General features: G+C 40.1%; 3 protein-coding genes and 1 long non-coding RNA gene across 5 annotated transcripts; 1 reads left to right on the forward strand and 3 right to left on the reverse strand.

Moving 5' to 3' along the window:
• Positions 1–3082: 3082 nt before the first annotated feature.
• On the reverse strand, positions 3083–5246 carry LOC112432082 (tripartite motif-containing protein 16-like). The gene has a single exon (XM_024800725.2). It carries the CDS (start codon positions 5217–5219, stop codon positions 3552–3554), a length of 1668 nt encoding a protein of 555 aa, XP_024656493.2. The 5' UTR covers positions 5220–5246; the 3' UTR covers positions 3083–3551.
• Positions 5247–14658: 9412 nt separating this feature from the next.
• LOC106676508 (tripartite motif-containing protein 16-like) lies at positions 14659–16976 on the reverse strand. The gene has a single exon (XM_076876884.1). It carries the CDS (start codon positions 16787–16789, stop codon positions 15128–15130), a length of 1662 nt encoding a protein of 553 aa, XP_076732999.1. The 5' UTR covers positions 16790–16976; the 3' UTR covers positions 14659–15127.
• A 4450-nt stretch (positions 16977–21426) lies between these two features.
• On the forward strand, positions 21427–23684 carry LOC143413544 (uncharacterized). Of its 2 annotated transcripts, none has more exons than XR_013094144.1 (3): positions 21427–21895; positions 21989–22069; positions 23072–23684. It is a non-coding gene; the product is annotated as an uncharacterized LOC143413544 (long non-coding RNA). The 2 variants fall into 2 exon arrangements; XR_013094145.1 differs by lacking the exon at positions 23072–23684 and adding an exon at positions 22675–22836.
• A 961-nt stretch (positions 23685–24645) lies between these two features.
• On the reverse strand, positions 24646–26785 carry LOC112432757 (tripartite motif-containing protein 16-like). Its single transcript, XM_024801219.2, has one exon. It carries the CDS (start codon positions 26771–26773, stop codon positions 25115–25117), a length of 1659 nt encoding a protein of 552 aa, XP_024656987.2. The 5' UTR covers positions 26774–26785; the 3' UTR covers positions 24646–25114.
• Positions 26786–27883: the final 1098 nt, after the last annotated feature.

Below are 27883 nucleotides of genomic sequence, written 5' to 3' on the forward strand. Positions count from 1 at the left end.
AGAGCACTCCTGCTTTTTCTACTTTTTCTACTTTTCCTTCTGCTGATGTCACCCCGTCTTCCTCCTCCACCGTTGCATCGTAATTTTCACCTTAACTCCTAACACCTGCCCCATCTCCCCCCCCCCCTCTCTCTTTCACCCTCACCCCCCAACCAGTCCCGACAGTTGACTGGCCCCTCTAGAGCCTGGTTCTGTCATAGGTTTCTTCCTTTAAAGGGAGTTGTTCCTATCCACTGTCGCACCCAGTGCTTGCTCAGAGGGCATAGTTGGGGTTCTCTCTCCTCTCTTTCCTCCTTTCTATCCCTTTCCTTTACCCTCTTCTTTAACCCCCACCCCTCCCCCTTTTCTATTTCCTTAATAATTTAATAATAAACACAATTGGCTACATTTTAAATGTGTCTGATCAACGTCTTCATTCAAGAATGAATTGTCTTTCTCACGGAGTCATGTGTATTTTGTGTTTTCCTCGGGCTGGTGATCCCCGCGGTCGTTCAGCCCCGGAGTCCAGAGTTTTAGTGTTTTAATCACATTTAGTGTTACATTTTATATCACCACAATAGGATATCCATAATTTAGGATTCAGGCATTTGTTTTAGTTCAATATCGTAATCATTCTATGACTGAGTAGTTTACAGAACCTTCAGTCTGCACCAATAACTTCTGTTGGAGCTATTTGTTCTTATTTTTTATTATTTTGAAATTAGTTAAAGTTTGTTGTTAGTTTACTTATATTTTGGGGTTTATTTACAAGTTTATTTGTAGGTTAATATTTGTTTCAATGTTTTGTTTGTTTGATGTTACCTTGTTAAATTAGTCAGTAAAAGCTGTAGGGCCATTTTGTTTCTATAAATAAAGAGACTGGTATAGGACCAGCATGCACTGGGGTGAGCCTATGGTTTTTTACTAGAGCAGGAGAAGCAGCAGGACGTAACTAAAAATGGATCTTGTTATTGCTTGCCAAACTGGATAAAATAAACCATAAGAACGCAACTTTAAAGTTTGGACAGTGGACTTCTTTTGCCTGCGTACGAAATATTATCTCAGTGCAGCAGTGGCTTGTGGACTTTTAATTGTGGGATGTTTGGTTTGTCAAACAAAAGGAATTGCCACTACAAAAAGTAAAAAACCTGCCCGTGGACAAAGGAATAATCCTTCATTAATGGATATGTTGGATATATGGATTTCAAGGATCACCGTCGAACTCGAATAAAAGTTACTGGATCGTCTGTAAGTACTCCAGACGGATTTGATGTTGAAGCCTGGATCAACATGTCACTCGTTCATCAAAGCTGGTGAGTGACAATATTGTTTAAGCCGTAAAGGAAAACGGTGAAGCTATTGGAGTTTAAAGACATTATTTCACTACAAAGACTGATGAACTGAGTTTTGATGTACTAAATTTGTGCATAATAGGATCACTAATTGAAACATGCCAACGCCCTCCGTGGAAATGTTTGTTCGGTGCAATCATGTTTGTGCTTTATGCTTTGGATTCTCAGTGTGCTGTGCATCTTTATAATGTTTGAAATAATCCAAGAGGACAATAAAAATGTCGGATATTAAGAGTAAACAAGAGAGTAAACAAGAGGATGACACTCAGATGCAAGCAGAGAAAAGAAGCATCAAATTTACGCCAAAAGGTTTGGATTTGTATATAAAGACATGCCAAGAAAAGCGGAGTTCAATGTGTAAGCAAGCATCTAAGTACATGGGGAAAATTTCTGCTTTAATGACCTCACATGAGAGCGTTAAGGAAGTGTCTTCTGAATTTGGGAAGTTTATTAAATGCTATCAAGATGCAAACGCTTTGCAAGAATCCTTTTTAAGTTTGCCACTGCCAGAAGATGAAGTGAAAAGGCAAAGCGCACATTTTCAGTCTAAGGTGACAGCATTCTCTGTTTTTATGGACAAAGTAAAGGTTTGGTTGCAGGAAGCAGGCGAGCCGTATACTGAACAAAGCAATACTGCTCTTAATGATCAAGCTGTTGAAAGTTTGGATGAAATAAATCCTGAAGACAGTGTCTCTAATATCTCAAGTGTAAAGCCACCTTCGAAAACATTGTCACAGCAAAGTCGAATTTCATCAACATCTTCCGCACGCATTAAAGCTGTGGCTGACAAGGCAGCGCTCATGGAGCGACTCGCTGCATTAAAGAAAAACATTCTATTGAAGCGCAAGAGGAAAAACTGAGAAAAGAAAAGGAGAAATTATCCTTGGAAACAGAGTTGGCAGCAACTAAGGCAAAGCTTCGTGTCTTAAAAATAAACTCAGTTTGTAGCTCTGAGCGTTCTGATGGAATGAACTCTTATTTTGAAAGAGGGCACGTACAAGAAGCGCCTTGTGCTGATACATTTGTTCCGGCAGAAAGAGATTACTCTGGTACAAATTCTACATCTGAATCACAAGTAATCGTACCTCAAAACTCAATCAACTGGAAGCAGAACAAATTCCACTGTTCTGCAGAGTTGTTTGTTTTGTTCACACAGCAATCATTTACTAGAGAATTGTAAGCAGTTTAAAGCTAAAATTCATCGGGATAAGCTGACTTTTATCAAGGAAAGGGGAATTTGTTTTGGTTGTTTAAAAGTTGGTCACATAAGCAAAGACTGTAGGAGTCGTTTGAGACACAGCAGCTGAGCAAATGATCATTTCATGCTGAAGACATCCTCAGACAGAATTAAATACATACATAAACACAGCCTGGTGCCAATAACACAGCTAATGACACTGCTGTATCACTGGCTTTACTGATTAAAGACCATATCTGAAGGAAATCTTTGAACACAACAGAAAGTGACCTTTTAAACCTGCGACACTGATGCTGCATTCAAGGACCATTAAAAACATTTGAAAGGACTTAAGAACATGAAGAAAATGTGACTTGTTTCTCTGTAATGAAGCTGTTTTAGTGAAGAAAGTTGAAAGGTCACAGAGCGACTGCTGAATCTTCTGCTCTAAACATGAACTCTGAACTTTGTGATGCTTCAGGAGGAAAACTGCTTCAGTTATTCTCTCAGATTAGTTTCATATTTTCTGCATCAGATTTGAGTGAGATCCTGGAATGAAGACAGAAGAAAAGACTTTGTTCAAAGTTTGATTTATAGTCAAACCTTCCAGTTTATTCACACAATAAAACATCAACACAATATATGAATTCATTCATTAAAATCACAGTTTTTCCTCATTTGTTTGATGATTTTGACAAAAACAAACACAAACACACACACATGGTCTGCCATACTCATAAAGAGAAATGTCGACATTTTTCAATACAAATATTCCAGAAACATTTAGAGGATAGAGAAGTTTACATTTTCATGTGGAGAAATATTTTAGTAAATCAAAATGATGATGAGCAGTGATAGCCTCCATAAACAGTCACAGGAAAGATCTCCTTTAAAAACTCAGAAACATCAAGAGAACAACTAGAAGATGTGGAGGTCCCACCCATAATGTTTGACTGACAGCTGATCTCTGTGCAGAAATGATGGAGAGAAACTAAAATGAAACTAAAACACAGATTTAAACACACAATATGAAAGACTTCAGTCTATTTCACTTTAATCAACTCAGCAGTGGTTCCATTTTGGCAGTTAAGTAACAGTCCAGCATAGAGCGGCTGAGTGAATGTGGTCTGGACTCTGTGGAGGAGAGTCATGGTTTCAGAGACGCTGTAGAAGGACAAAATACCTGCTCTGTGATCCAGGTACACTCCTACTCTGGAGGAACGAGGACCTGAGACAGGAGTTTGGATGTTGTTGTATAAAAATGTATAACTGTTGTTGTAATAATCTAATGCCCAAGATTTGTCATCATATCCAAATCCACATTCAATCTCACTCCCTGCTCTGCTGATATTCTTGTATGCGACTGCTACTCGAACTCCTCCCCCTCTCCACTCCACCTCCCAGTAACAACGTCCAGTCAGACTCTCTCTACTCAGGACCTGAAACCAGTCAGTGAATCTGTCTGGATGATCAGAATAAGACTGTTGTTGTTTCATTACTGTTGCTTTTCTGTTCCTCTCTGATAATAACAGCCGTTTGTTTGCTGTGTTTGGATCCAGTGTGATTTCACGTGAATATTTTAAGAATCCAGCTCTGGTCTTTGGCTCTGGTGGATCTGACAGTAAAACATCCACTTCAGTGACTGTCAGTGAGATGTTTGTCCATTCCTCTCTCAGAATGTCCTGTAGTTTATCTCTGACCTCTGACACAGCTGCTGTCACATCCTCAAAGTAGCTCAGAGGACGGATATTGATGCTGGATGAGTCTGTAGACTCACTGAGTGCTGACAGTGAGGGGTAGTTGTGTAGAAACTGGATGTGATCCTCTGTGTGTGAGAGCTGCTTCAGCTCAGCATCTTTCCTCTTCAGCTCAGTGATCTCCTGCTCCAGCTTCTCCTGAAGCTCTTTGACTCGACTCACTTCAGTTTCCTGCTGGGATCTGATCTGCTGCTTCACATCAGAGCTTCTTTTCTGGATGAGATGGATCAGCTCAGTGAAGATCTTCTCACTGTGCTCCACTGTTTGATCAGCAGACTGATTGATGGCCTCCACCTCCTGTTGAAGCAGCTTCACATCTTTCTCTCTGTCCTGGATTCTCTGCTGGATGTTTTGTCGACTCACCTCCAGCTCTCTCTGCCTCTCAGTCCTTTCTGCTGCAGCTGAGACTGTGTCGTGGCCTTTATGTTCATCCACAGAGCAGAGATAACAGATACTCTGCTGATCAGTACGGCAGAACATCTTCATCACCTCATCATGACGAGAGCAGATTTTCTCCTGGAGCTTCTTGGAGGGCTCCACCAGCTTGTGTTTCTTTAATGGAGCCACATCATAATGAGGCTGAAGGTGTTTCTCACAGTAAGATGCCAGACAGAATAAACAGGACTTGAAGGCTTTCATTTTTCTTCCAGTGCAGACATCACAGGCCACATCTTCAGGTCCAGCATAGCAGTGATCAGCAGGAGCAGCTTGGAGTCCAGTCTTCTTCAGCTCCTCCACTAAATCTGCTAACATGGTGTTTTTCTCCAGGACAGGCCTCGCTGTGAAAGTCCTCCGGCACTGAGGGCAGCTGTAGATTTTCTTCTTTTCCTCTCCATCCCAGAAGCTTTTAATACAGTTCATGCAGTAGCTGTGTCCACAGGGAATAGTCACCGGATCCTTCAGTAGATCCAAACAGACTGAACAGCAGAATTTTGTTTGGTCCATTTGATTCATGTGCTGTGCCGTTTCACCGTCTCTCAGTGACTGTCAGACAGTTTCACTTCCTCTGAACAGAAACAACCTCTGTGCTCTGAAGGGAAACAGATCTCTGCTCTTGTTCACCTCCTACAGGAAATGAGGCTCACCAGCAACTGCATTTACACCATGTTGTTTAGACCCATCCTGATACAGACACATCTGTGAAGGGAGGCACTAAAGAAATATTCTTACAGAGCGACCAAGAGCCAATCACATGATGCAGGGTGTGGTATGTTTGGTTACAACATGCAGTAACAAGTCTGACCCAGGCAAACTGGTTTAACTGGTTTAAACTGTTAAAATTAGTTTCAACTGGGTCAGCCCAGTTTAACTTTTCTTGAGTTATGACAGTCAACACTCAGCGAGTTCATTTTATATTTCAAAAAGTTCAGCAAAGTTTAGGATGCTGTGATGAATAAAAATAAATCAAACTTTATATTTTGACATTTTCTAATCTTAGTTCATTCTCACACTTACAGAATGATGCATGGGAACAACTGACTCCACTAAATCAAACCTATGTTCAAATGAGATTATGATCATTAAATAGTAACAAATATTTAAATTTAGCAACAACAAATGCAGATCGCTCCACAGTGTTTACAAACACAAACAAACAAACATTATTTTGTAGTTTTTCCTGTGTACACAGTCACAGTGGAATTTAAAAGAAAACATCAAGATGTGCTTGAAATGAAAACTTTGAAGTTTAATTCAAAGGTTTTAGTAAAATTTTTGCATGAACTGTTTAGTAATTTTTGTTTTTTACAAAGTGTCCATGTCAGTAATTCATTTGAATGTATTTTGGTCTTAAACTGATCCAGTAACTGTAACTTTGCCTCACCTACTTAACCGAGTATTTTATTAAATATCAGTATTTTTTATTCAGGTTTGGGAAAAATACTTAAGAGTACACACTCCAGGACCGTTAAAATGAAGGTGGTGAGGAGATGTGCTGGATTAATCCCTGGCCAAAGGTATCATTCTTAATTCAGACTACTGGACGAGCTCCATCAGCCTTTTGTGAGGTCTGTTTAAAGTGGACTCAAAAAAATTGACAGCAGCTTCCTGCAGTGGAGTGTATGCACAGAAACACATGGTCATATATGCAGCTGTAGCAAGCTTGCAGTCATTTTAAACAGACTTGTTACTCTAATGTCTGTCTCTGTTAGTGCTGCCACAGACTGGTGACCTGTCCAGGTGTACTCTACCTATAATTACTGGGACAGGCCCTAGTCCCCACCCACCCACCAACCCTCCCACTGTGACCCTGAATTAAATATAAAGAAGAAAATGGATCGATAGGCTGACGTTTTTTTAAAATTGTTCAAGAAATCTGAGCTGTTGCTTTGTCCTTGGATTTTGTGGTATTAATATTAGAGCAACCTTTCTCACAGAATTCCTACAATAAGCCATGTTACCTGAGATTATTCTTGTATTTACCTGAAGGCCCTGACAAATGTGCTGTGTACATGAAGGATGGGAATCAAATCACTACAGTTAAGGAACCTGTTCATATTTATTTGATGAACCAATGATTTTCCAAAAATTCTGTAAAGACCATCTTTGATTACTGATTCCAAGATGGTCTTTACAGAAATCCTGTTTGGCTTTTTAAATTTTATTTCCCTTTTTCAGTTTGCCAGGGCAGCTCTCCACAGTCACTGTCCACATGGGTCAGTGGGAACTAGAAGCACTCTGCTAATGTGTGTGACCAGCAACCTCCAGCATCCACCCAGTCAGCGTTTACCCTGCTGGATATTTGTTTTTGTCTGTGACTGGAGAGTCAGATTTTTTTTGAGGTTGGAGGAACAGCCTAACACTCGCAGAGGTGAGTCAGTTTTCAGAGGTCATCTAAAATCCTCCCACCCTGGTTTTTATGAAGTAGATCTTATTATGTGAAACAATAATATTTCTCTTCCTCTTCCCCCTCTACACATCTGACTTCAGGTACAAGTCTCAGTCATGTCATCTGCAGAAATTCTGACTCTGCCATTGTGGGTTGTATCAGGGATGGACAGGAGGAGGAGTGCAGGAGTGTGGTGGACAGCTTTGTCGAGTGGTGTGAGCTAAACCACCTACAACTTAACATCACAAAGACAAAAGAACTGATCATGGACTTTAGGAAGCATGCTCCTCCTCCTACCGCAGTCACCATCAGAGGGGGCTGATGTAGAGATCGTTGTAACAGTTGGTGAAATGTTATTATTTGACCACAAGGCGGAGCTCTTGTAATGATAATGTAATTAACGCATTTTATTTTGTATGTTTTATTTTTGTGTTGAGCATGTTAACATTTTCCTTTTTTTGCCTACCGGATTGGTGTACAGTTAATTTGGTACATGGAAAATAACCGGTTAATTTTGTAAGTATAAGGTAAGGGCAGAGGTCACTTCCTGTTTTGGGAAGTAAGGTCCTAGAAGCTGCTCATGGTGACGGTCTAGCCGTGTGAATGTTAAAGAAGAAATAAGCCCTAAGTTCCAATTACACCGGTTTGCCTACTTGCAGGCCAAAGTGGTATGTTTGTTTATATTTTGTGAATTTTATATTGTAATATGTTTTAATGCTGAAATATAATTTTCTTGTACATTTGTATTCACCAGTTCTACGGTGTACCTGTGTACGTTAAGAGAAGCACAGTAAACATCAGTAAAGAAGAACTCTCGTGTCTCTCGTGTACGTGTACAAGCCGGCATAATCGTGGAGGACTACCGGTACCTGGGGGTACACTTGGACTGTAAACTGGACTGGACCAAGAACACCAATGCTGTCTTTAAAAAAGGGCAGATTCGGCTTTTCCTACTGAGGCGGCTCAGGTCCTTTAATGCTTGCAGGAAAATGCTGACCATGTTCTATCACTCTGTGGTAGAGAGCACTGTGTTCTTTGCAGCTGTGTGCTGGGGCAGTGGGGTGAAGACAGCTGATGCCAACAGACTGAACAAAGTGATTAAAAAGGCTGGTTCTGTCCTGGGTGTCAGACTGGAGAAGTCTCCTGAGACTATTACCAATGTTATTCTGTTCCCTTCCAGACCGTGCAATATTACCCAACAGTACCTTATTGAATATTTGTTTCATCCCTCCATCATATGCTGCTACTCCCTTTATTCAATTGCACAATAATATGTCACTTTATAGAATCGCCTGCACTGATAGTTAAGTTATTTATTCTCCAGGATATAGTTATATATATTACTTCGTTAGAGTTATTTGATACTATGTCTTGCACTATCCTACTGTATATTACTGTACACTACTATTCTTATTGTATATATTGTATATCTTATTCATCTGTTCCTCTGTCTCTCCTGCTGCTTTGAGCATGTACATGACAAAAGAATTTCCCTCGGGATAAATAAAGTTATTCTTATTCTTATTCTTATTTCAGTGACTGCTGCTTATACCACAGGTGAATACACTGTACAGATCCCTGATGGGAGAATCAGCCCTACTTTAGGCATTACCTGTTCCAACAAAGAAGTCTGGTAGATGTTTGTTTATAGTCTGATGATTGGACCACATCCTCAGCATCTCTGAGTTTGTTTCTTGGTTATTATTCATACACAGTAATGTGATGTATGATGATATCTAGTATAATTGGACCAACCTTGTGCTCTTCATTGATGAAAGCTGTTTGAGTCTGAATGTTTGACCTTGTGTATTTTGTGTTCTCTGGGCTTTGCTGACCTCAATCTTTTTAGAGGATCAGAAAACAAAACCAGGATTACTGTAAATGTTTCTTCTCCAGGTGGATGATGATACGACTGTGTGACACAGGATGCCATCTTTAGTCTAGAGGAAGCAAAGCTCAGAAAGAAGTGTGATATTATATGGTACCCACATGTGTGCTGCTGAGGAGGATGTTCAGGGACGCCTGCAACCAAATCCAAGCCTCCTCAGGTTAGTCGTAGTTGCAGAACGCTATAGAAGGACTGAGACAGCTGAGGTTTAAAATGTTTGGTTAAACGGATGAAAAAGAGATTTTCTTCACTATAATGATCACTTTTTGAAAATTTTGGCAATTTCAAGTTTGTCAAATTACTTTGACACCTGAATTGACATGATATGATATATGAAATCAGAAGATGCTCCACCATGCAACATCTCATTGGCTGTAATTTTGATATATAACACCAAACTGTCCTCTAATCTCCTGTCTGTTCACTGGATTGCTGAAATTAAGAGCTAGTTTGATCAATTTAGATCTAAACGATCCAAACTTGAGCTCTAATGTTTAATAGTAGTAATATTCTAGACCTCTTTAAGTCATTTTCACTATTCGACTGTCCAACCAGCCAACTCCAATAAAAGAACGCAGCAGCACTCAGTGATCACCACAGATGAGCGAGTTCCTGTAACATTCATCATCTGATCCCTGTTGGTCTGTGTGCTTCTGCTTTTGGTAACTATAGTTACCTAACTGTAGTTATCATAACGCAGTCACTATAAACACATGCCAGCCACTTTCTAACTACTGGTTACTGGTTACTTCCTGCCACTTATTTTAGACCCAACACTGTTTCTTCTTGTTCGCCTCAGTGTTGACGTGTCAAATATTAAACAGCTGGAAATGAAACTACACCAGTGTACTGTGATGTTTCAGCAACATGTGGCAAACGCTGTTCCTGCCATTCATGGTGACGTCACCAGAGACAGCCCCGCCCATCTCAGGACCTCCCCCTGTCATATGTCTAGTCAGATGTCTATTCATATTAATGTACAGAATTCACCTGCTTGCTACTACTACTGCACATTCACCCAATGTATATACTATATATATATATAATGTTCTTCCTCTACCCCCCCCCCCCCCCCCCATTTTTGCACATGTCAAGGAGCTGTGTGTGTGTTATACTTGTATAACTATGCATGTGACAAATAAAGAACCTTGAACCTTGAACCTTGAATGTTGATCATGATGATTATGAAGATGACAGTGAGCACAACTAAGACTGTAAAAATCCACGACCAGGATGTTTAGATGTTTTCTAATTATTAATGAATATTAAGAACCTGTTTGTGTTGTTTATCTTTGTTTTTGTGTCAGTTGTTATTAACAAATCTCACAAACTCAGACAGTTTACATTCTGTATGTGTTTTCATCTTTACCAGCCACACTTTAACTGCAATTACCGTAAGAAAGCAAACGTTAGAAACTCTTGACTCAGTGACTTTATAAAATATTTAAGTGGTTCAGGTAGAGCCAGCTGTTGAATTCCCGTGAACACTTACCATATTGTACCTGTACAGCATGTTTTTGTATGAGACAGATTTGTAACAGAGGCCTTGCTCTCAGTAAGTTTGAAGTCATTTCCTGATTTGTTTTGTAATCTCTGCTCTTTCTGTATTCTGCTCAGTTTGAATGCTTTGTCAGCAAAACAGATAACAAGTGAACAATTTTGAATAACAAACTGTAGCATGCACTAATATTACACATCTCCAAACAACAATCCACTGAGACCACGAACTCCACTTCTTTGAAGCAATCTTCTTCTTTTTGGCATGAAAAAGAAAGAAGAAACAGCACGAGCTGCTTTGATCTACCAAAAGGAAAAAACAAGATATCTGATGTGAAATCAGTCAGGTGAAATAATTAAGATATAAACAGTAATTCAATGCAATGTCTCAGGTAGCTTAGTCTGTTACAACTGTTGATAAAAACTAAACAAATTAACACAGTGTCGGGGAACTGTTGTGTTTATGTCTGAATTGATGTAATGAATAGATGGAAGTTAAGTCATTTAACTTCCATCTATTCATTTAACTTAGGGGGAAGAAATGTCAGGTTGGTGCAGGCTGGTTAGGTGCATTTGGTCCTCTGTTGTTGTAATTAGATGAGTTGGTTCACTTTGTGGCTCAGCTGTATGTGGGGTTATATCTTGGGCTGGGTATCGATTTTGATTTCTACAATCATTTTGATTCCAATTCACAAGGTCCCGATTCGATTCAATCACCATTTCGATCCAATTTTGACTCAGCATATGAAGATTACGTGATGCTGCTGAAGTGAAGCAGAGCAAAGGTACAGAGGTTTTACTAGAGACACAGCTAAGCGTTTTGCAATTTGGCATCATTTTAAAAAGTTTAGATTTCTTCAGTATTGAACAACCGAAATGAGGCTTTTTTGTCAGAGGTTATTTCATAAAAACAGCACCTGACAGCGCTGTACACAACGGTAGACTGGTGCATAATAAGCAAGTGAATAATGCAGAGAACAGATTTGAGATGGGAAACTGTTCTTGAAGTACACTGAGAGAGAGAGAGAGCTGTGCAGGAGGTGTGATTTTACCCTGGTGGAACCAAAACAGCAAAGGTAGGAGGGATTTTATGATGATGTTCATCAAATGTGAAGCAGTTTTGATCTTCTTTGCTGCTCGTTCAGTGAATTTTGGTCAGAGAGTGACAAAACCTGCAGCTTCAGAAAATGTGAGATGTCAGCATTCAGCCCCGACAATGTGTCTGTGTACGTGCCATCGGGTGAACGATCCACGCTTTGTGTTTACATCTTTGTGCTGAATCTGTTTAGCTGCTCTCACTTGCTGTAGGTTGCCTCCTCAAGTGGCCGGTCTCCACCATCACTGCAGTGAAGCCTGTTCATTTAATTAATGTTTGCTAATAAAGTGTTTTCATTCACGGTTCTGTGTTGACAGCCCTGCTATCTAAGGAGTTTCTTTTCTGCAGCTCTACATTTGCAGTTATTTTGTCTAAACTTTGTTTTATGAAACTGACCTTCCTCACCTCTGACCTTTCACACATAGTGGGCACTACAGTGGACAGCTATTCAAAGGCTGTTTTCTTGTATTTGTGTCAGTGTTGATGATATACTTGCACATAACCACAACACACAGTGTCAAATTCACAAGTTGAAACATATGTTGTCCACCTAAGTGGACATGTAAAAAACTCTTTGAAAACTACGTTTAAAAAACTCAAGTTCAAAAATCTTTTTTTCATGACTAAAGATGAATAAAAATACTCAAGAAAACAATCATGAGTGAGGTTGTCATAATTCATCCATGGTAAATGGCCTGTATTTGTATAGCGCTTTACTAGTTCCTAAGGACCCCAAAGCACTTTACACTACATTCAGTCATTCACCCATTCACACACACATTCACACACACATTCACACACTGGTGATGGCAGCTACATTGTAGCCACAGCCACCCTGGGGCGCACTGACAGAGGCGAGGCTGCCAGACACTGGCGCCACCGGGCCCTCTGACCACCACCCGTAGACAACGGGTGAAGTGTCTTGCCCAAGGACACAACGACCGAACAGAATCGGAAGGTTTGCTCGAACCGGCAACCTTCCGATTACAAGGCGAACTCCCAACTCTTGAGCCACGATCGCCCCCATCATCCATGAAAGGATTAATAACGAGCCTGTGTGCCTTTTGTAACTGTTACGTTTGCACTGGCTATTGTAACCTCTCCTGGGGTGTAACTTCCTCCCCAGGTGGCGCTGTCAACACCATCTAGTTGCCTTTACCTGTTTTCCACCTTTGTGCCACCACATTTGCATATGTCTCTATCAATTAAGTCTGATTTGAGGTCTGCCATATTTTAAATTCAGCTATTTCTCTCAGAAATTTGGGATCTAAATGACAAATCTGTTATACTGTCACTGTTTAGTGCAAATGACTCATTGGGACATATAAAATTACAAATTTTAAAATTTTTATTAAATCGCATCACCTGATATTGAGTGTCCAAGAATATCAAACCTTTAAAAATTGTTTACGGTCAGAATTTATAAAAACTAATTGTAAGTAAATTCAAACACGTGAGCTTTTCTTTGTGTTGAATATCAACACTTAAGACTGTGAACTTTACTTTAGAACAAACAACAACTGAGTTGAGTTTTCTTTATGTTACATTGTAAATATGTTAGGTTCTGGTGTTTAGTATTAGTTAGGGTTTAGTTGAGATTTCACCTAGTTTATGTTTCTCCTTCGTCTCCTTGTTTGAGTCTCTTTCTGTTTTTTTCCATGTGTTATCTCCTCGTCTGTAGGTTCCCTTTGTGTCTCGCTCCCTCTGTCTCGTGTCAAGCTTGCGTGTCCCAGTTCATGTCTCAATGTTTCCTGTTTTATTGTGGATTCTGTTCCATAATCAGTGTGTTTAGTTGTACTTTCCCTGTGGCGTTCAGGTACATTTGTGTCAGCTGTGTTTCCACTTCCCTCATTACCCTTCTGTGTATTCATGTCCTCTGCCTTCCCCTGTTCTTTTTCAGGTTGTGTGTTTTCTCCATGTCAAGTCACGTCTGGTCACAGCGTTTTATTTCTACTTCTCAGGTTCATGCTCATGTTTTTTTTCTTCATGTTCCGGTTCAGTTTCATGTTTCAGTCATCATAGTAATTTAGCTGCTCCCAGTTTAGTTTGTAGTTTAGTTTGTCCCAGGACGTTTTGCCCTAATTGTTTTCCATTTTTGACTTCAGCCCAAAAGAAATGGTTCACCTTTTTTACATTTTTTTTTCTTTGATTTTCTCCTTTGTCTGCGTTTTCGGTCCACGTCATAACACTGTCATTCCAAATGTCTATTGATAACAAGAAAAACTTTTTAGTACACAATCTAGATTTCTCCCCAACTTTAGAATCTGTCGGCTTTGTCTGCTGGTCTGAAGTCAATAAACCACAAGAAAGATGATTTTAGTCATTTTATTTGCATCGTGCAGTTTGACTGTGTCCATTCAATTAAACTTTATTTATATAGCGTCAAATCACAACAAAAGTCGCCTCAAGGTGCTTTATAAGGTGGTTTGTAAGGTAAACCCTACAATAATACATACAGCGAAAAACCCAACAATCATATGACCTCCTATGAGCAAGCACTGAGGGAACAGTGGGAAGGAAAAACTCCCTTTTAATACGAAGAAACCTCCGGCAGACCAAGGCTTAGGGAGGGGCGGGGCCATCTGCTATGACCAATGACATTCCAACAAATGTCTGATAAGAGATGAGACACAGCAGCTGAGCAAATGATCATTTCATGCTGAAGACATCCTCAGACAGAATTAAATACATACATAAACACAGCCTGGTGCCAATAACACAGCTAATGACACTGCTGTATCACTGGCTTTACTGATTAAAGACCATATCTGAAGGAAATCTTTGAACACAACAGAAAGTGACCTTTTAAACCTGCGACACTGATGCTGCATTCAAGGACCATTAAAAACATTTGAAAGGACTTAAGAACATGAAGAAAATGTGACTTGTTTCTCTGTAATGAAGCTGTTTTAGTGAAGAAAGTTGAAAGGTCACAGAGCGACTGCTGAATCTTCTGCTCTAAACATGAACTCTGAACTTTGTGATGCTTCAGGAGGAAAACTGCTTCAGTTATTCTCTCAGATTAGTTTCATATTTTCTGCATCAGATTTGAGTGAGATCCTGGAATGAAGACAGAAGAAAAGACTTTGTTCAAAGTTTGATTTATAGTCAAACCTTCCAGTTTATTCACACAATAAAACATCAACACAATATATGAATTCATTCATTAAAATCACAGTTTTTCCTCATTTGTTTGATGATTTTGACAAAAACAAACACAAACACACACACATGGTCTGCCATACTCATAAAGAGAAATGTCGACATTTTTCAATACAAATATTCCAGAAACATTTAGAGGATAGAGAAGTTTACATTTTCATGTGGAGAAATATTTTAGTAAATCAAAATGATGATGAGCAGTGATAGCCTCCATAAACAGTCACAGGAAAGATCTCCTTTAAAAACTCAGAAACATCAAGAGAACAACTAGAAGATGTGGAGGTACCACCCATAATGTTTGACTGACAGCTGATCTCTGTGCAGAAATGATGGAGAGAAAATAAAATGAAACTAAAACACAGATTTAAACCCACAATATGAAAGACTTCAGTCTATTTCACTTTAATCAACTCAGATGTGGCTCCATAATAAAGCCAAAGTCCAGCATAGAGTGGCTGAGTGAATGTGGTCTGGACTCTGTGGAGGAGAGTCATGGTTTCAGAGACGCTGTAGAAGGACAAGATACCTGCTCTGTGATCCAGGTACACTCCTACTCTGGAGGAACGAGGACCTGAGACAGGAGTTTGGATGTTGTTGTACCAAAATGTAAAACTGTTGTTGTTACAATCTAATGACCAAGATTTGTCATTATGTCCAAATTTACATTCATTACTATTCCCTGCTCTGCTGATATTCTTGTATGCGACTGCTACATAAACTCCCCCTCTCCACTCCACCTCCCAGTAACAACGTCCAGTCAGACTCTCTCTACTCAGAACCTGAAACCACCAAGTGAATCTGTCTGGATGATCAGAATAAGACTGTTGTTGATTCATTACTGTTGCTTTTCTGTTCCCCTCTGATAATAACAGCTGTTTGTGTGCTGTGTTTGGATCCAGTGTGATTTCACATGAATATTTTAAGAATCCAGCTCTGGTCTTTGGCTCTGCTGGTGGATCTGACAGTAAAACATCCACTTCAGTGACTGTCAGTGAGATGTTTGTCCATTGCTCTCTCAGAATGTCCTGTAGTTTATCTCTGACCTCTGACACAGCTGCTGTCACATCCTCAAAGTAGCTCAGAGGACGGATATTGATGCTGGATGAGTCTGTAGACTCACTGAGTGCTGACAGTGAGGGGTAGTTGTGTAGAAACTGGATGTGATCCTCTGTGTGTGAGAGCTGCTTCAGCTCAGCATCTTTCCTCTTCAGCTCAGTGATCTCCTGCTCCAGCTTCTCCTGAAGCTCTTTGACTCGACTCACTTCAGTTTCCTGCTGGGATCTGATCTGCTGCTTCACATCAGAGCTTCTTTTCTGGATGAGATGGATCAGCTCAGTGAAGATCTTCTCACTGTGCTCCACTGTTTGATCAGCAGACTGATTGATGGCCTCCACCTCCTGTTGAAGCAGCTTCACATCTTTCTCTCTGTCCTGGATTCTCTGCTGGATGTTTTGTCGACTCACCTCCAGCTCTCTCTGCCTCTCAGTCCTTTCTGCTGCAGCTGAGACTGTGTCGTGGCCTTTATGTTCATCCACAGAGCAGAGATAACAGATACTCTGCTGATCAGTACGGCAGAACATCTTCATCACCTCATCATGACGAGAGCAGATGTTCTCCTGGAGCTTCTTGGAGGGCTCCACCAGCTTGTGTTTCTTTAATGGAACCACATCATAATGAGTCTGAAGGTGTTTCTCACAGTAAGATGCCAGACAGACTAAACAGGACTTGAAGGCTTTCATTTTTCTCCCAGTGCAGACATCACAGGCCACATCTTCAGGTCCAGCATAGCAGTGATCAGCAGGAGCAGCTTGGAGTCCAGTCTTCTTCAGCTCCTCCACTAAATCTGCTAACATGGTGTTTTTCATCAGGACAGGCCTCGCTGTGAAAGTCCTCCGGCACTGAGGGCAGCTGTAGATTTTCTTCTTTTCCTCTTCATCCCAGAAGCTTTTAATACAGTTCATGCAGTAGCTGTGTCCACAGGGAATAGTCACCGGATCCTTCAGTAGATCCAAACAGACTGAACAGCAGAATTTTGTTTGATCCATTTGATTCATGTGCTGTGCCGTTTCACCGTCTCTCAGTGACTGTCAGACAGTTTCACTTCCTCTGAACAGAAACAACCTCTGTGCTCTGAAGGGAAACAGATCTCTGCTCTTGTTCACCTCCTACAGGAAATGAGGCTCACCAGCAACTGCATTTACACCATGTTGTTTAGACCCATCCTGATACAGACACATCTGTGAAGGGAGGCGCTAAAGAAATATTCTTACTGAGCGACCAAGAGCCAATCACATGATGCAGGGTGTGGTATGTTTGGTTACAGCATGCAGTAACAAGTCTGACCCAGTTAAATTTTAACAATTCATTTCTTCATGGTGCAAATATATAGTAGACTCAGGAGTTTAACTCAGTTTTCTTGGCCTTTGTTTATCGTTTCATTTAAAATCTTAATGTGTAAAGATCATCATAATTACATATGAAATTATATGTACAAATTATATCTTCCATTACACTTTTAACAGCACAGATTATATAGCAAACATCAGATTCATGGATGGAGCCAGAGGCTAAATGACTGTTCAGTCCTCTTTAGGAAACGATCTTCATATGACGACAAACACGACAACAATCAGCTGTCAAACTGTACAAGAAGTTCACAGTAATGTAAAAGAAGTTATATCACTTTATTTTTAAATGTACGCACTCAGGGTCAGGACTGAAGACACTGATCGAGAAAATACTCTAAATATAAATATTCACCTAAACATTCAAAATTATTCAATTGCATGAAAAGAAATATGAACTCTCTACAATACTGGCTTCTGATTGGTTGAAAAAGCAGGTGCTGAACTTCAGAAGAGCTAAAGCTGCAAAACTGTGTAAACCCAGAGTGGATGCTGCCCTCTGACCTTTCAGAAGTACGATCTTTTTATGAAGACACAGAGGCAGAATTATTATTCATCACTTTAAAGATGATATTCGTTACATGTTCTTCACTCGTTGTCTAGTAAAGTCCAGAGAATGAGACACATGATTTCAAAACATACAGCTGCATGTTAGAGATCACAGAGTTCTTCAGTCTTATGAGAACTCATGGAGACTAAATGTCAGACACATCAACAGTAAATGTCGTTCCTCCCCCCGTGAGTTTGTGTCCTCCACACTTGTTTACACAAACATCTGAGGTTTGAACAGTGTGCAAAACCACATGTTACAAAGCTGCTGAGCTACTGAATACTGGAATATTTCATTCAATATCACCATCTGACCAAAGGACAAACACAGAGAGGATTAGAGCGCCAAACTTTGTTTCAAACTGTTTCAGATTTTAGAGGCAAAAAGCAGAATTTCTACCTGGACAAAGAAATCAAAGCAGGAGAAAAACAAGCTTTTTACATTTATTCAAAGGCATTATGTGAATGTACTCTGAGCCACAGCCTCCTAAAGTAAAGACATTTGATCATCTAAACCAGACAGAGTCATGTTTTCAGCAGTGTCTGTATCCTCCATATAGACCATGCCATGGTCCACCTAGGGTGAGCAGGTGTCTGACTTTATGTGGGACTACACAGCGCTCAGTCCTTGTTTGCCTGTGCCACACACACATTGAGCCAATGTCCAGTTTTTTTATTGACTCTAGTTTCTGTCGATCGCTAGGCCCACAAAAAAACCCTGTACAGGAAGTAGATTTCATCTCTCTGATAAAAGGAGTTCTAATCCCTGATCCTATGAGTCTGAGCCAGTAGATGATATTTATATGATCATATTTATGCCTTTGTTGTTTCACAAAGGGTTAAAAACATTCACAGGTTGGACTGTGGTTCTCCTTTTAGCGTCTCTGCTGGAATTTTAACTGTGAACCTCTTAGATCCAAACTTCTGAACTGCTCATCTCACAGAGGACAAAAGGGAAGAACTCAGAATCTCTTCTTCACCTCACTTTTATACCTGCTCACCCTTTCTCCCCCCTTCCCTCACTGGACGTCACATCTTCACACTTGGGCCAATCAGGTTGTTGACATTTGATCATCTGATGTCCACCCACACCTCATCTCTCTCTCTCTCTCTGACTCACAAGATTTAACACAAAGTTTAAACTTTAAAATCACTTCATTACATTTTCTTTGTTATTCTTAACACAGAAAATTCACATTCAAAAACTTAACACAGAATAAAACAGAGTAGCCAGTAGTGGGACATGGTTCCAGCAACTCTGATGGTGACGGCCCGTTTGAAGCTGAAGCTCCGGCACGTGTGTCAAAAAATCAACACACTGCTTCAGAAACGCTGTGCTGAGGCTTGGTTTGACTGAACAGAGTCACGTGATCAATGACGACTGAAGCTTCATTCAGCACGTCACTGCTTCAGTACCTGATTCAATGATTTATTGAAATCATTGGTGGGATTTTTGCCGTGTTTTGGTGATTTTGTGAGAGCGAATCAGTGTGTCACATAATTATAGACATGGAGCCAGGAAGAGAGGACGCTCTGCCTGTTCCTGAATAAAAACCAGTTCATCAGCATTTCTGCTCCCAGGTCTAAAATGTACATAAGAAATATGATGTACACATAATTATAATGATATAACTTATAGTATATTATATATAAACGTACCAGTCTGCTGGTTAATTACATAATCAGGTGGAGGCAGTGACCTCACAACCTCCTATAAGCTTTAAGTTAAGGTTACTTTATTTATACCCACAGGTAAATTTGCTTTACAGAACAATGATAGCATTTGGCCTCCCTTCACAAACACACACACCTAATGAAACCTGACAAAACACATATTTAGTAATTAAACAAAGTGAATCAAATCAAAAACAATTCTTCTTGAGTTCAGTGACAGCAGCAGGGACAAAGCTGTTTTTATAATGCTTTGTCCTGCATCTTGGAACTAGAAACCTCCGTCCTGAAGAAAGAAGCTAAATCCACCCCGTAGAGGATGGGAACCATTTTTAAGGATTGATTAAGCCATCTGTGGTACCTGTTTAGAGTACAGGGAGTCTAAACAGGCCTGTGACTCATCTATCAGACGACTGGACCATCTCACTAACTAATTCAGTCAATTTTTCTCTGTGACAGAGGTCTGACTGAACCATGGCACCAAACAAAAAGATAAAACAGACTCAATAAAAGAACAAGAAAACAAAGTTAAAATCTTTCGCTCAATGTGGAAATGAGCAAGTTTCCTGAGGCAGTAAAGGCACTGGTGACCCTTTTTACAGACCGATTTGCAATAAAAGTTCCGTTTTCATTGATTATGGTCCCAAGATATTTATATGATTGCACTTGCTCTATTTTCTGACCTTTAATTAAAGTGACTCTGTGCCCATTTAGTTGTTTCCTAAAATCAATAACCCTATCTTTTGTTTTAGATATGTTCAATTGGAGATAAGACTCCTCCCACCACTGAACAAAGTCATCTATGATTGGACCGTGGTGAGTTTCACCCTCTTTCAGTAAGCTGACAATAACAAAGTCATCTGTAAATTTAATGATGGCCCTGTTTTCATATCTGCTCTGACACGTGTTTGTAAAGAGAATGAATAATAAGGGCGATAAGAGACCCTGGAGGAGAAGCTGTGGAGGAGAACACTGGGTCAGACAGAACCCCATTTATTCTCACGCTTTGTGACCTGTCAGTTAACTCATTCACTGCCAGCCATGAGTCAACGTATGCTTTCAATTGACGTCTATAGACGTCAATGGCAGTGAATGAGTTAAAAGATCTAAAATCCAGCAAACCAGGTTTTTCCTGATTTCAAACTCTTCTAAAAGTCTTTTCATTAAAATATGGGGCTGTATTGTATTAAAAGCTGAAGAAAAATCAATGAAAAGAAGTCTTGCAAAAGTCCCTTTACTCTCTACATGTTTAAGAATCAGATTTAGTCAAAAGCGCGTCCTGCACTCCTCTGTTGGGCCTGTGCGCAAATTGCATTGGATCCAGCTGATATTCAATCTCTTCCATAATCACATTTCTGATGATGTTTTCAAAGACTTTCATGACAACTCAGGTGAGGCAACAGGCCTGAAGTCATTCAGGACGTTTGGACGACTAGATTTAGGGACATGAACGACGACAGCTTCCTTCCAAAGCGAGGGCACATTTTGTATTTGAAAGGATTTATTGAAAATAAGCTGAAATTTAGGACTGAGCTCTTTAGCACAAGATTTAATTAGGCGGCACTAATGTTATCAGGGCCCTGGCTCTTGTTCACATTAACTGTATGAAAGGCCTTTTGGACATCGCTGAGTTCAGTGATGAAGTGTTGAGTATCTTTCAGTTTCTGTTTCAGTTCAGAAGAACTAAAACGAGCATCAAGCATATTCAAATCTCTGTCTGGCTTAAAACCGTCTACAATGATCTGACTGCTGCTCTGGGGATTTTGAAACCCTGATATGGTTTTCATACAAGTCCAGGCAGACCCAAAACGTTTTGCAGCAAATTTGCTTTCAAGAAGGTTTTTGTAGATCTGTTTTGCTTTCAAGAGCTCGATTTTCAAGTCTTTGGTGACTGCCTGAAAGTCAGGAACAGCCCCCTCTTTAAAAGCCTGTCTCTTTTTCCTTAAACAGGATTTGATGCATTTGGTGACCCATGGCTTATTGTTAGGGTACACTTTAGCATGCTTAAGGGGTATAATCATGTCTTTACAAAAACTGCATATGAGCTAACATCCACCAAAGCATCAAGACTGAATAAAAACTTCCCAATCTGTAAATTAAAAACATTCCTGCAAGGTAAGCACAGATTCTTCTGACCACATGATTGATTGATGATAACATAATTTTTTCACCCCCCAAAAATTCATGTTCAAAGCAACATATCAGCCCGATATCACACAGAACTGTCACATGACATCAAACACAAGCTGTCAGCTCTGCAGAGTGGGCAATCATAATGAAGCAGTTCATTATAAGCTGCAGACTCAAGCTGCTCTTCATATATTTGTCCACCAGATGTCACCAAAGAGGACTGTGATGAAAGCTTCGAGTAATGAACCGTTTTTCATTACAAGCTTGGCCAACTGACTACAATCTACAATAAACTAATATGGCTTTTCAATCCTCTCTTCAATCACTTGGTACCACCAGGAACCTTTAAATGGGCACTCAAGCTGCCTGGAGACTGTTTTGTCGTGCACATCAGAGAAACCACAGGTAAGACAATCTTATCCAAAAGGTCAGTGTAACAGTATTGTTTTCCACCAGCTTAACCAAACTTCCCACACTAACTGAAATTTCTTTTCCCAGGCAAACATTAAACAGCAGCAGCTGGAAAACTGGAAAACCTAAAGCCAAATAATCAATAAGACATAACAAACTTTTGTATGAGTGAGTATTGATAAACTGAGCAGAATTAAACCTCAGTGAAACCACATAAGTTCTGGTAACTGGCACATATTTATGTTTAATATGTTGTTTTATATTTTGATCAGTTTCAGGTGTTTGTGCGACTGTGTTAACCATCAGTAAAACCACATATAAATCACACTTCTGTGTTTAACAATTACAACACTTGATGCTGTTTTTCTGATTCAGGATTATGTGTGTGATGAGTTGGCCACACAGTTCTTATCTTTCTGCTTCAGACACACACAAAACTGCCGAGGTTGAAGCTTCAGTCTCTTTCTACCCCAGGTCTCACCACATTTCCAAAATGTAAACTCTGAGTCTCATAAGAAATGTGGTTCAAAAAGATGTGCTGATCTATGAATGCATCCTTACTGAAAGCTAAAGATGTCCAGCAGACAAAAACAGCAGCTGAATGAACAGTTATCATGAGCGAGTGTACAAACACTATCACAGGAAATAACAGAAATAAACTGTAGTTTCCATTTATACCTGTAGTATTTTTTCAGCTCCATGTCATCTTCCAATATGTCAAAATATGATTTCATTGTATCTTAAACAAATACAAACTTCTTTCTTCCCCCCAGAGAGCCAACAGTTTACTATCAGAACTGAGGCTGATCATTAACAGGGAGCAGCAGGTAACAAGGTCATCAGCAGTGGAGGAAAGTATGGAAGTAATACTCAGCTTCATATTTGAAGATACTCGAGTATCTTAGCTGCAGGTCTGGAACAATGGTTTTATTTCCTTTCCCATTAAACATCTCACACAGCCCTCATCTGTGACCCTTAGCAAACCCACTGGATATCTACCTGCACATAAAGGAGATCAGATCAGTTCCATCTAGACCAGCTGTAACAGGAAAATGCTGCTTACACTTTGATGCATCACTTTCAGTTTGTCATATAAGACAATATATCAGATTGAGGCATTATTTTCCTGCAGTGAGTAAATCTACTTTGAACTTTACTCTTTTCTTTTAGGTAAAGGCTCTAAACAGTACTTGTACACTGTGGAAATCCCATAAGAACGTCTCCTGAACTCTGAAAAATAACAAAACAAAGACTAAAAGGAGGTCATGGGTGCTGATGATGATGATGATGATGAGGAGGAGTAGCATGCATTTAAAAAGTGACTGATGTCCTAGAATACAACAGAACAGTGTCTCTACAAACTTATGAAAACATGACAGTCTTGCATTAGTTTGTATTCTTATGATTTCAAAAAACGAGGGAAAAATCTCCTTGAAATGCACAATTCCTTTTTGTTATTTCTTAGTGTGTGACGTATTTTATTGGCTTTATGATTGGTGCAAACAGTTTCCTGATTCATAATGGAAATAGATTTTAGACACAGGAGGAACACGCAGTGATCAGCAGGAGCAGCTTGGAGTCCAGTCTTCTTCACACTGAGGAGGGACATATATGCAGGAACAGTTGTCATAACTGTTACAACCACCAGATGGCGAAAGAGTCCCACTGCAACTTTAAGCCATGAAGGATGTGTCTTGATGTTTGCTTGTGATAAATCTGCTTTATGTGAGTCTTTTTCAGAAAGTAACAGTAATATGTCTGATTATATGTCTTTAATCAGTAAAGTCTCGCTTTGCTAGAGATCAATAAATAATAAAATTGTAAACATGCAGCTGTATGTTAGAAGTCAAAGGGTCCTTAAGTCTTCTGTAAATTGACGGGGATCAAATGAAGGACACAAGTATCTGTTCTTACTCTAATAAATGCTGCTTTAATATCCAACAGACTATTTTCCTTCCTCATCAGCAGCAAACAGCTCGACTGCGTCTGTGCATTTGTGTCCTCCATACTTGTTTCCACAGACATCTCAGGCTTGATGCCACGATGCAGTGTAGAAACCTGACAACCCTCTGACTCATGTTCAAATGTTCAAGGACATTTCTCAGGATCATGTATGACCCCTTTTTGACATTTGGACTTTCATTAATAATATTTGTGTTTCTGAGTCATTTTTGTGGAGACTTCTGTCCAACGTAGTGTCCAAATGAAGCCTGAAGCTTTTCTTCACCCTCTTGTCAGATGGTCAGCAACAAAACTCTGTTCCAACCAATGTCTGATAAGAGATGAGACACAGCAGCTGAGCAAATGATCATTTCATGCTGAAGACATCCTCAGACAGAATTAAATACATACATAAACACAGCCTGGTGCCAATAACACAGCTAATGACACTGCTGTATCACTGGCTTTACTGATTAAAGACCATATCTGAAGGAAATCTTTGAACACAACAGAAAGTGACCTTTTAAACCTGCGACACTGATGCTGCATTCAAGGACCGTTACAAACATCTGAAAGGACTTAAGAACATGAAGAAAATGTGACTTGTTTCTCTGTAATGAAGCTGCTTTAGTGAAGAAAGTTGAAAGGTCACAGAGTGACTGCTGAATCTTCTGCTCTAAACATGAACTCTGAACTTTGTGATGCTTCAGGAGGAAAACTGCTTCAGTTATTCTCTCAGATTAGTTTCATATTTTCTGCATCAGATTTGAGTGAGATCCTGCAATGAAGACAGAAGAAAAGACTTTGTTCAAAGTTTGATTTATAGTCAAACCTTCCAGTTTATTCACACAATAAAACATCAACACAATATATGAATTCATTCATTAAAATCACAGTTTTTCCTCATTTGTTTGATGATTTTGACCAAAACAAACACAAACACACACACATGGTCTGCCATACTCATAAAGAGAAATGTCGACATTTTTCAAGACAAATATTCCAGAAACATTTAGAGGATAGAGAAGTTTACATTTTCATGTGGAGAAATATTTTAGTAAATCAAAATGATGATGAGCAGTGATAGCCTCCATAAACAGTCACAGGAAAGATCTCCTTTAAAAACTCAGAAACATCAAGAGAACAACTAGAAGATGTGGAGGTACCACCCATAATGTTTGACTGACAGCTGATCTCTGTGCAGAAATGATGGAGAGAAAATAAAATGAAACTAAAATACAGATTTAAACCCACAATATGAAAGACTTCAGTCTATTTGAGCTTAATCAACTCAGCAGTGGCTCCAACATAGTGAAGCCAAAGTGCAGCATAGAGCGGCTGAGTGAATGTGGTCTGGACTCTGTGGAGGAGAGTCATGGTTTCAGAGACGCTGTAGAAGGACAAAATACCTGCTCTGTGATCCAGGTACACTCCTACTCTGGAGGAACGAGGACCTGAGACAGGAGTTTTGATGTTGTTGTACCAAAATGTAAAACTGTTGTTGTTACAATCTAATGACCAAGATTTGTCATTATGTCCAAATTTACATTCATTACCTCCTGCTCTGCTGATATTCTTGTATGCGACTGCTACATAAACTCCTCCCCCTCTCCACTCCACCTCCCAGTAACAACGTCCAGTCAGACTCTCTCTACTCAGGACCTGCCACCATCTAGTGAATCTGTCTGGATGATCAGAATAAGACTGTTGTTGATTCATTAATGTTGCTTTTCTGTTCCCCTCTGATAATAACAGCCATGTGTGTGCTGTGTTTGGATCCAGTGTGATTTCACATGAATATTTTAAGAATCCAGCTCTGGTCTTTGGCTGTGGTTGTGACAGTAAAACATCCACTTCAGTGACTGTCAGTGAGATGTTTGTCCATTCCTCTCTCAGAATGTCCTGTAGTTTATCTCTGACCTCTGACACAGCTGCTGTCACATCCTCAAAGTAGCTCAGAGGACGGATATTGATGCTGGATGAGTCTGTAGACTCACTGAGTGCTGACAGTGAGGGGTAGTTGTGTAGAAACTGGATGTGATCCTCTGTGTGTGAGAGCTGCTTCAGCTCAGCATCTTTCCTCTTCAGCTCAGTGATCTCCTGCTCCAGCTTCTCCTGAAGCTCTTTGACTCGACTCACTTCAGTTTCCTGCTGGGATCTGATCTGCTGCTTCACATCAGAGCTTCTTTTCTGGATGAGATGGATCAGCTCAGTGAAGATCTTCTCACTGTGCTCCACTGTTTGATCAGCAGACTGATTGATGGCCTCCACCTCCTGTTGAAGCAGCTTCACATCTTTCTCTCTGTCCTGGATTCTCTGCTGGATGTTTTGTCGACTCACCTCCAGCTCTCTCTGCCTCTCAGTCCTTTCTGCTGCAGCTGAGACTGTGTCGTGGCCTTTATGTTCATCCACAGGGCAGAGATAACAGATACTCTGCTGATCAGTACGGCAGAACATCTTCATCACCTCATCATGACGAGAGCAGATGTTCTCCTGGAGCTTCTTGGAGGGCTCCACCAGCTTGTGTTTCTTTAACTGAGCTGCTACATAATGAGGCTTAAGGTGTTTCTCACAGTAAGATGTCAAACAGACTAAACAGGACTGTAAAGCTTTCATTTTTCTTCCAGTGCAGACATCACAGGCCACATCTTCAGGTCCAGCATAGCAGTGATCAGCAGGAGCAGCTTGGAGTCCAGTCTTCTTCAGCTCCTCCACTAAATCTGCTAACATGGTGTTTTTCTCCAGGACAGGCCTCGCTGTGAAAGTCCTCCGGCACTGAGGGCAGCTGTAGATTTTCTTCTTTTCCTCTTCATCCCAGAAGCTTTTAATACAGTTCATGCAGTAGCTGTGTCCACAGGGAATAGCCACCGGATCCTTCAGTAGATCCAAACAGACTGAACAGCAGAATTTTGTTTGGTCCATTTGATTCATGTGCTGTGCCGTTTCACCGTCTCTCAGTGACTGTCAGACAGTTTCACTTCCTCTGAACAGAAACAACCTCTGTGCTCTGAAGGGAAACAGATCTCTGCTCTTGTTCACCTCCTACAGGAAATGAGGCTCACCAGCAACTGCATTTACACCATGTTGTTTAGACCCATCCTGATACAGACACATCTGTGAAGGGAGGCACTAAAGAAATATCCTGGCAGTGACAAGAGCGAGGGTGTGGTCTGTTTATTACAAAGTATTAGAGCCTCCTTAAGATAAAACTACTTATTTTCAGGTTAAAGTTCACATTTCTTTTTTCCAGGAAATCGTTGAAATATATGGAGATTACAGTTGTTGGTTCAAGATAAACTACCACAGCTTCTATACCCTCAACAAAATGCTTTGTATAGATGAGTTAATGAAAGCGTACTTCACGATCTATTTTAGTTATAAGAAAATCATTTTTCTTTCGCCAGATGAACATGTGAAGAGTTTAAAATAGCTTCTTTCAAAATATAATATTGAAAATAATCAGAGAAAAACAGTCACCTTCAAGAAAATTTTCATTATGTTTGTATTTGTTAACCTGTCATTTAAACATTCTTGTTGAATTATAGCAGTTTGAGGTAATGCTATTACACATGCGAACACTAGAGGGCGTACAGCGCACTGGTGGTATCGAGCAGTGTTTTGGGACACAGAGGAAGAATAAACCTTCCTGTTGTGAAGATAACAGCAGCTCTATCTGTGTGCCTTCTCTATTCTTTACCACAGCACCACACGTTGTTGGCACAGGAAACCAGTTGCATCTGGGCAAAAGGAAAAAAAACCAAACAATCTTGGCTGACAATGCACAGATTGAAGTATAACAATGGTTACACCCTTGTGGATTACAGAGGATGTATTTTGTATCACAAGACAGGATAAGACGGCTGATCAGTTTGTTTCACTAACTTATCTAAACCTGGCATTTTGTAGAGGGTCACAGTGTCACGGTGCCTTCGCCCTGCAACTCCCTCGTTCCCCAAGTCTGTCTCATTGTTGATTACCTGTTTGCCACAGACCAAGTATTTCCTGTTTGCAAATAAAGTTTGTGAAAATCAAGAGAGTGCT

The sequence above is a fragment of the Maylandia zebra genome, linkage group LG18, assembly GCF_041146795.1.
Source record: "Maylandia zebra isolate NMK-2024a linkage group LG18, Mzebra_GT3a, whole genome shotgun sequence".
Lineage (NCBI taxonomy): Eukaryota > Metazoa > Chordata > Actinopteri > Cichliformes > Cichlidae > Maylandia > Maylandia zebra.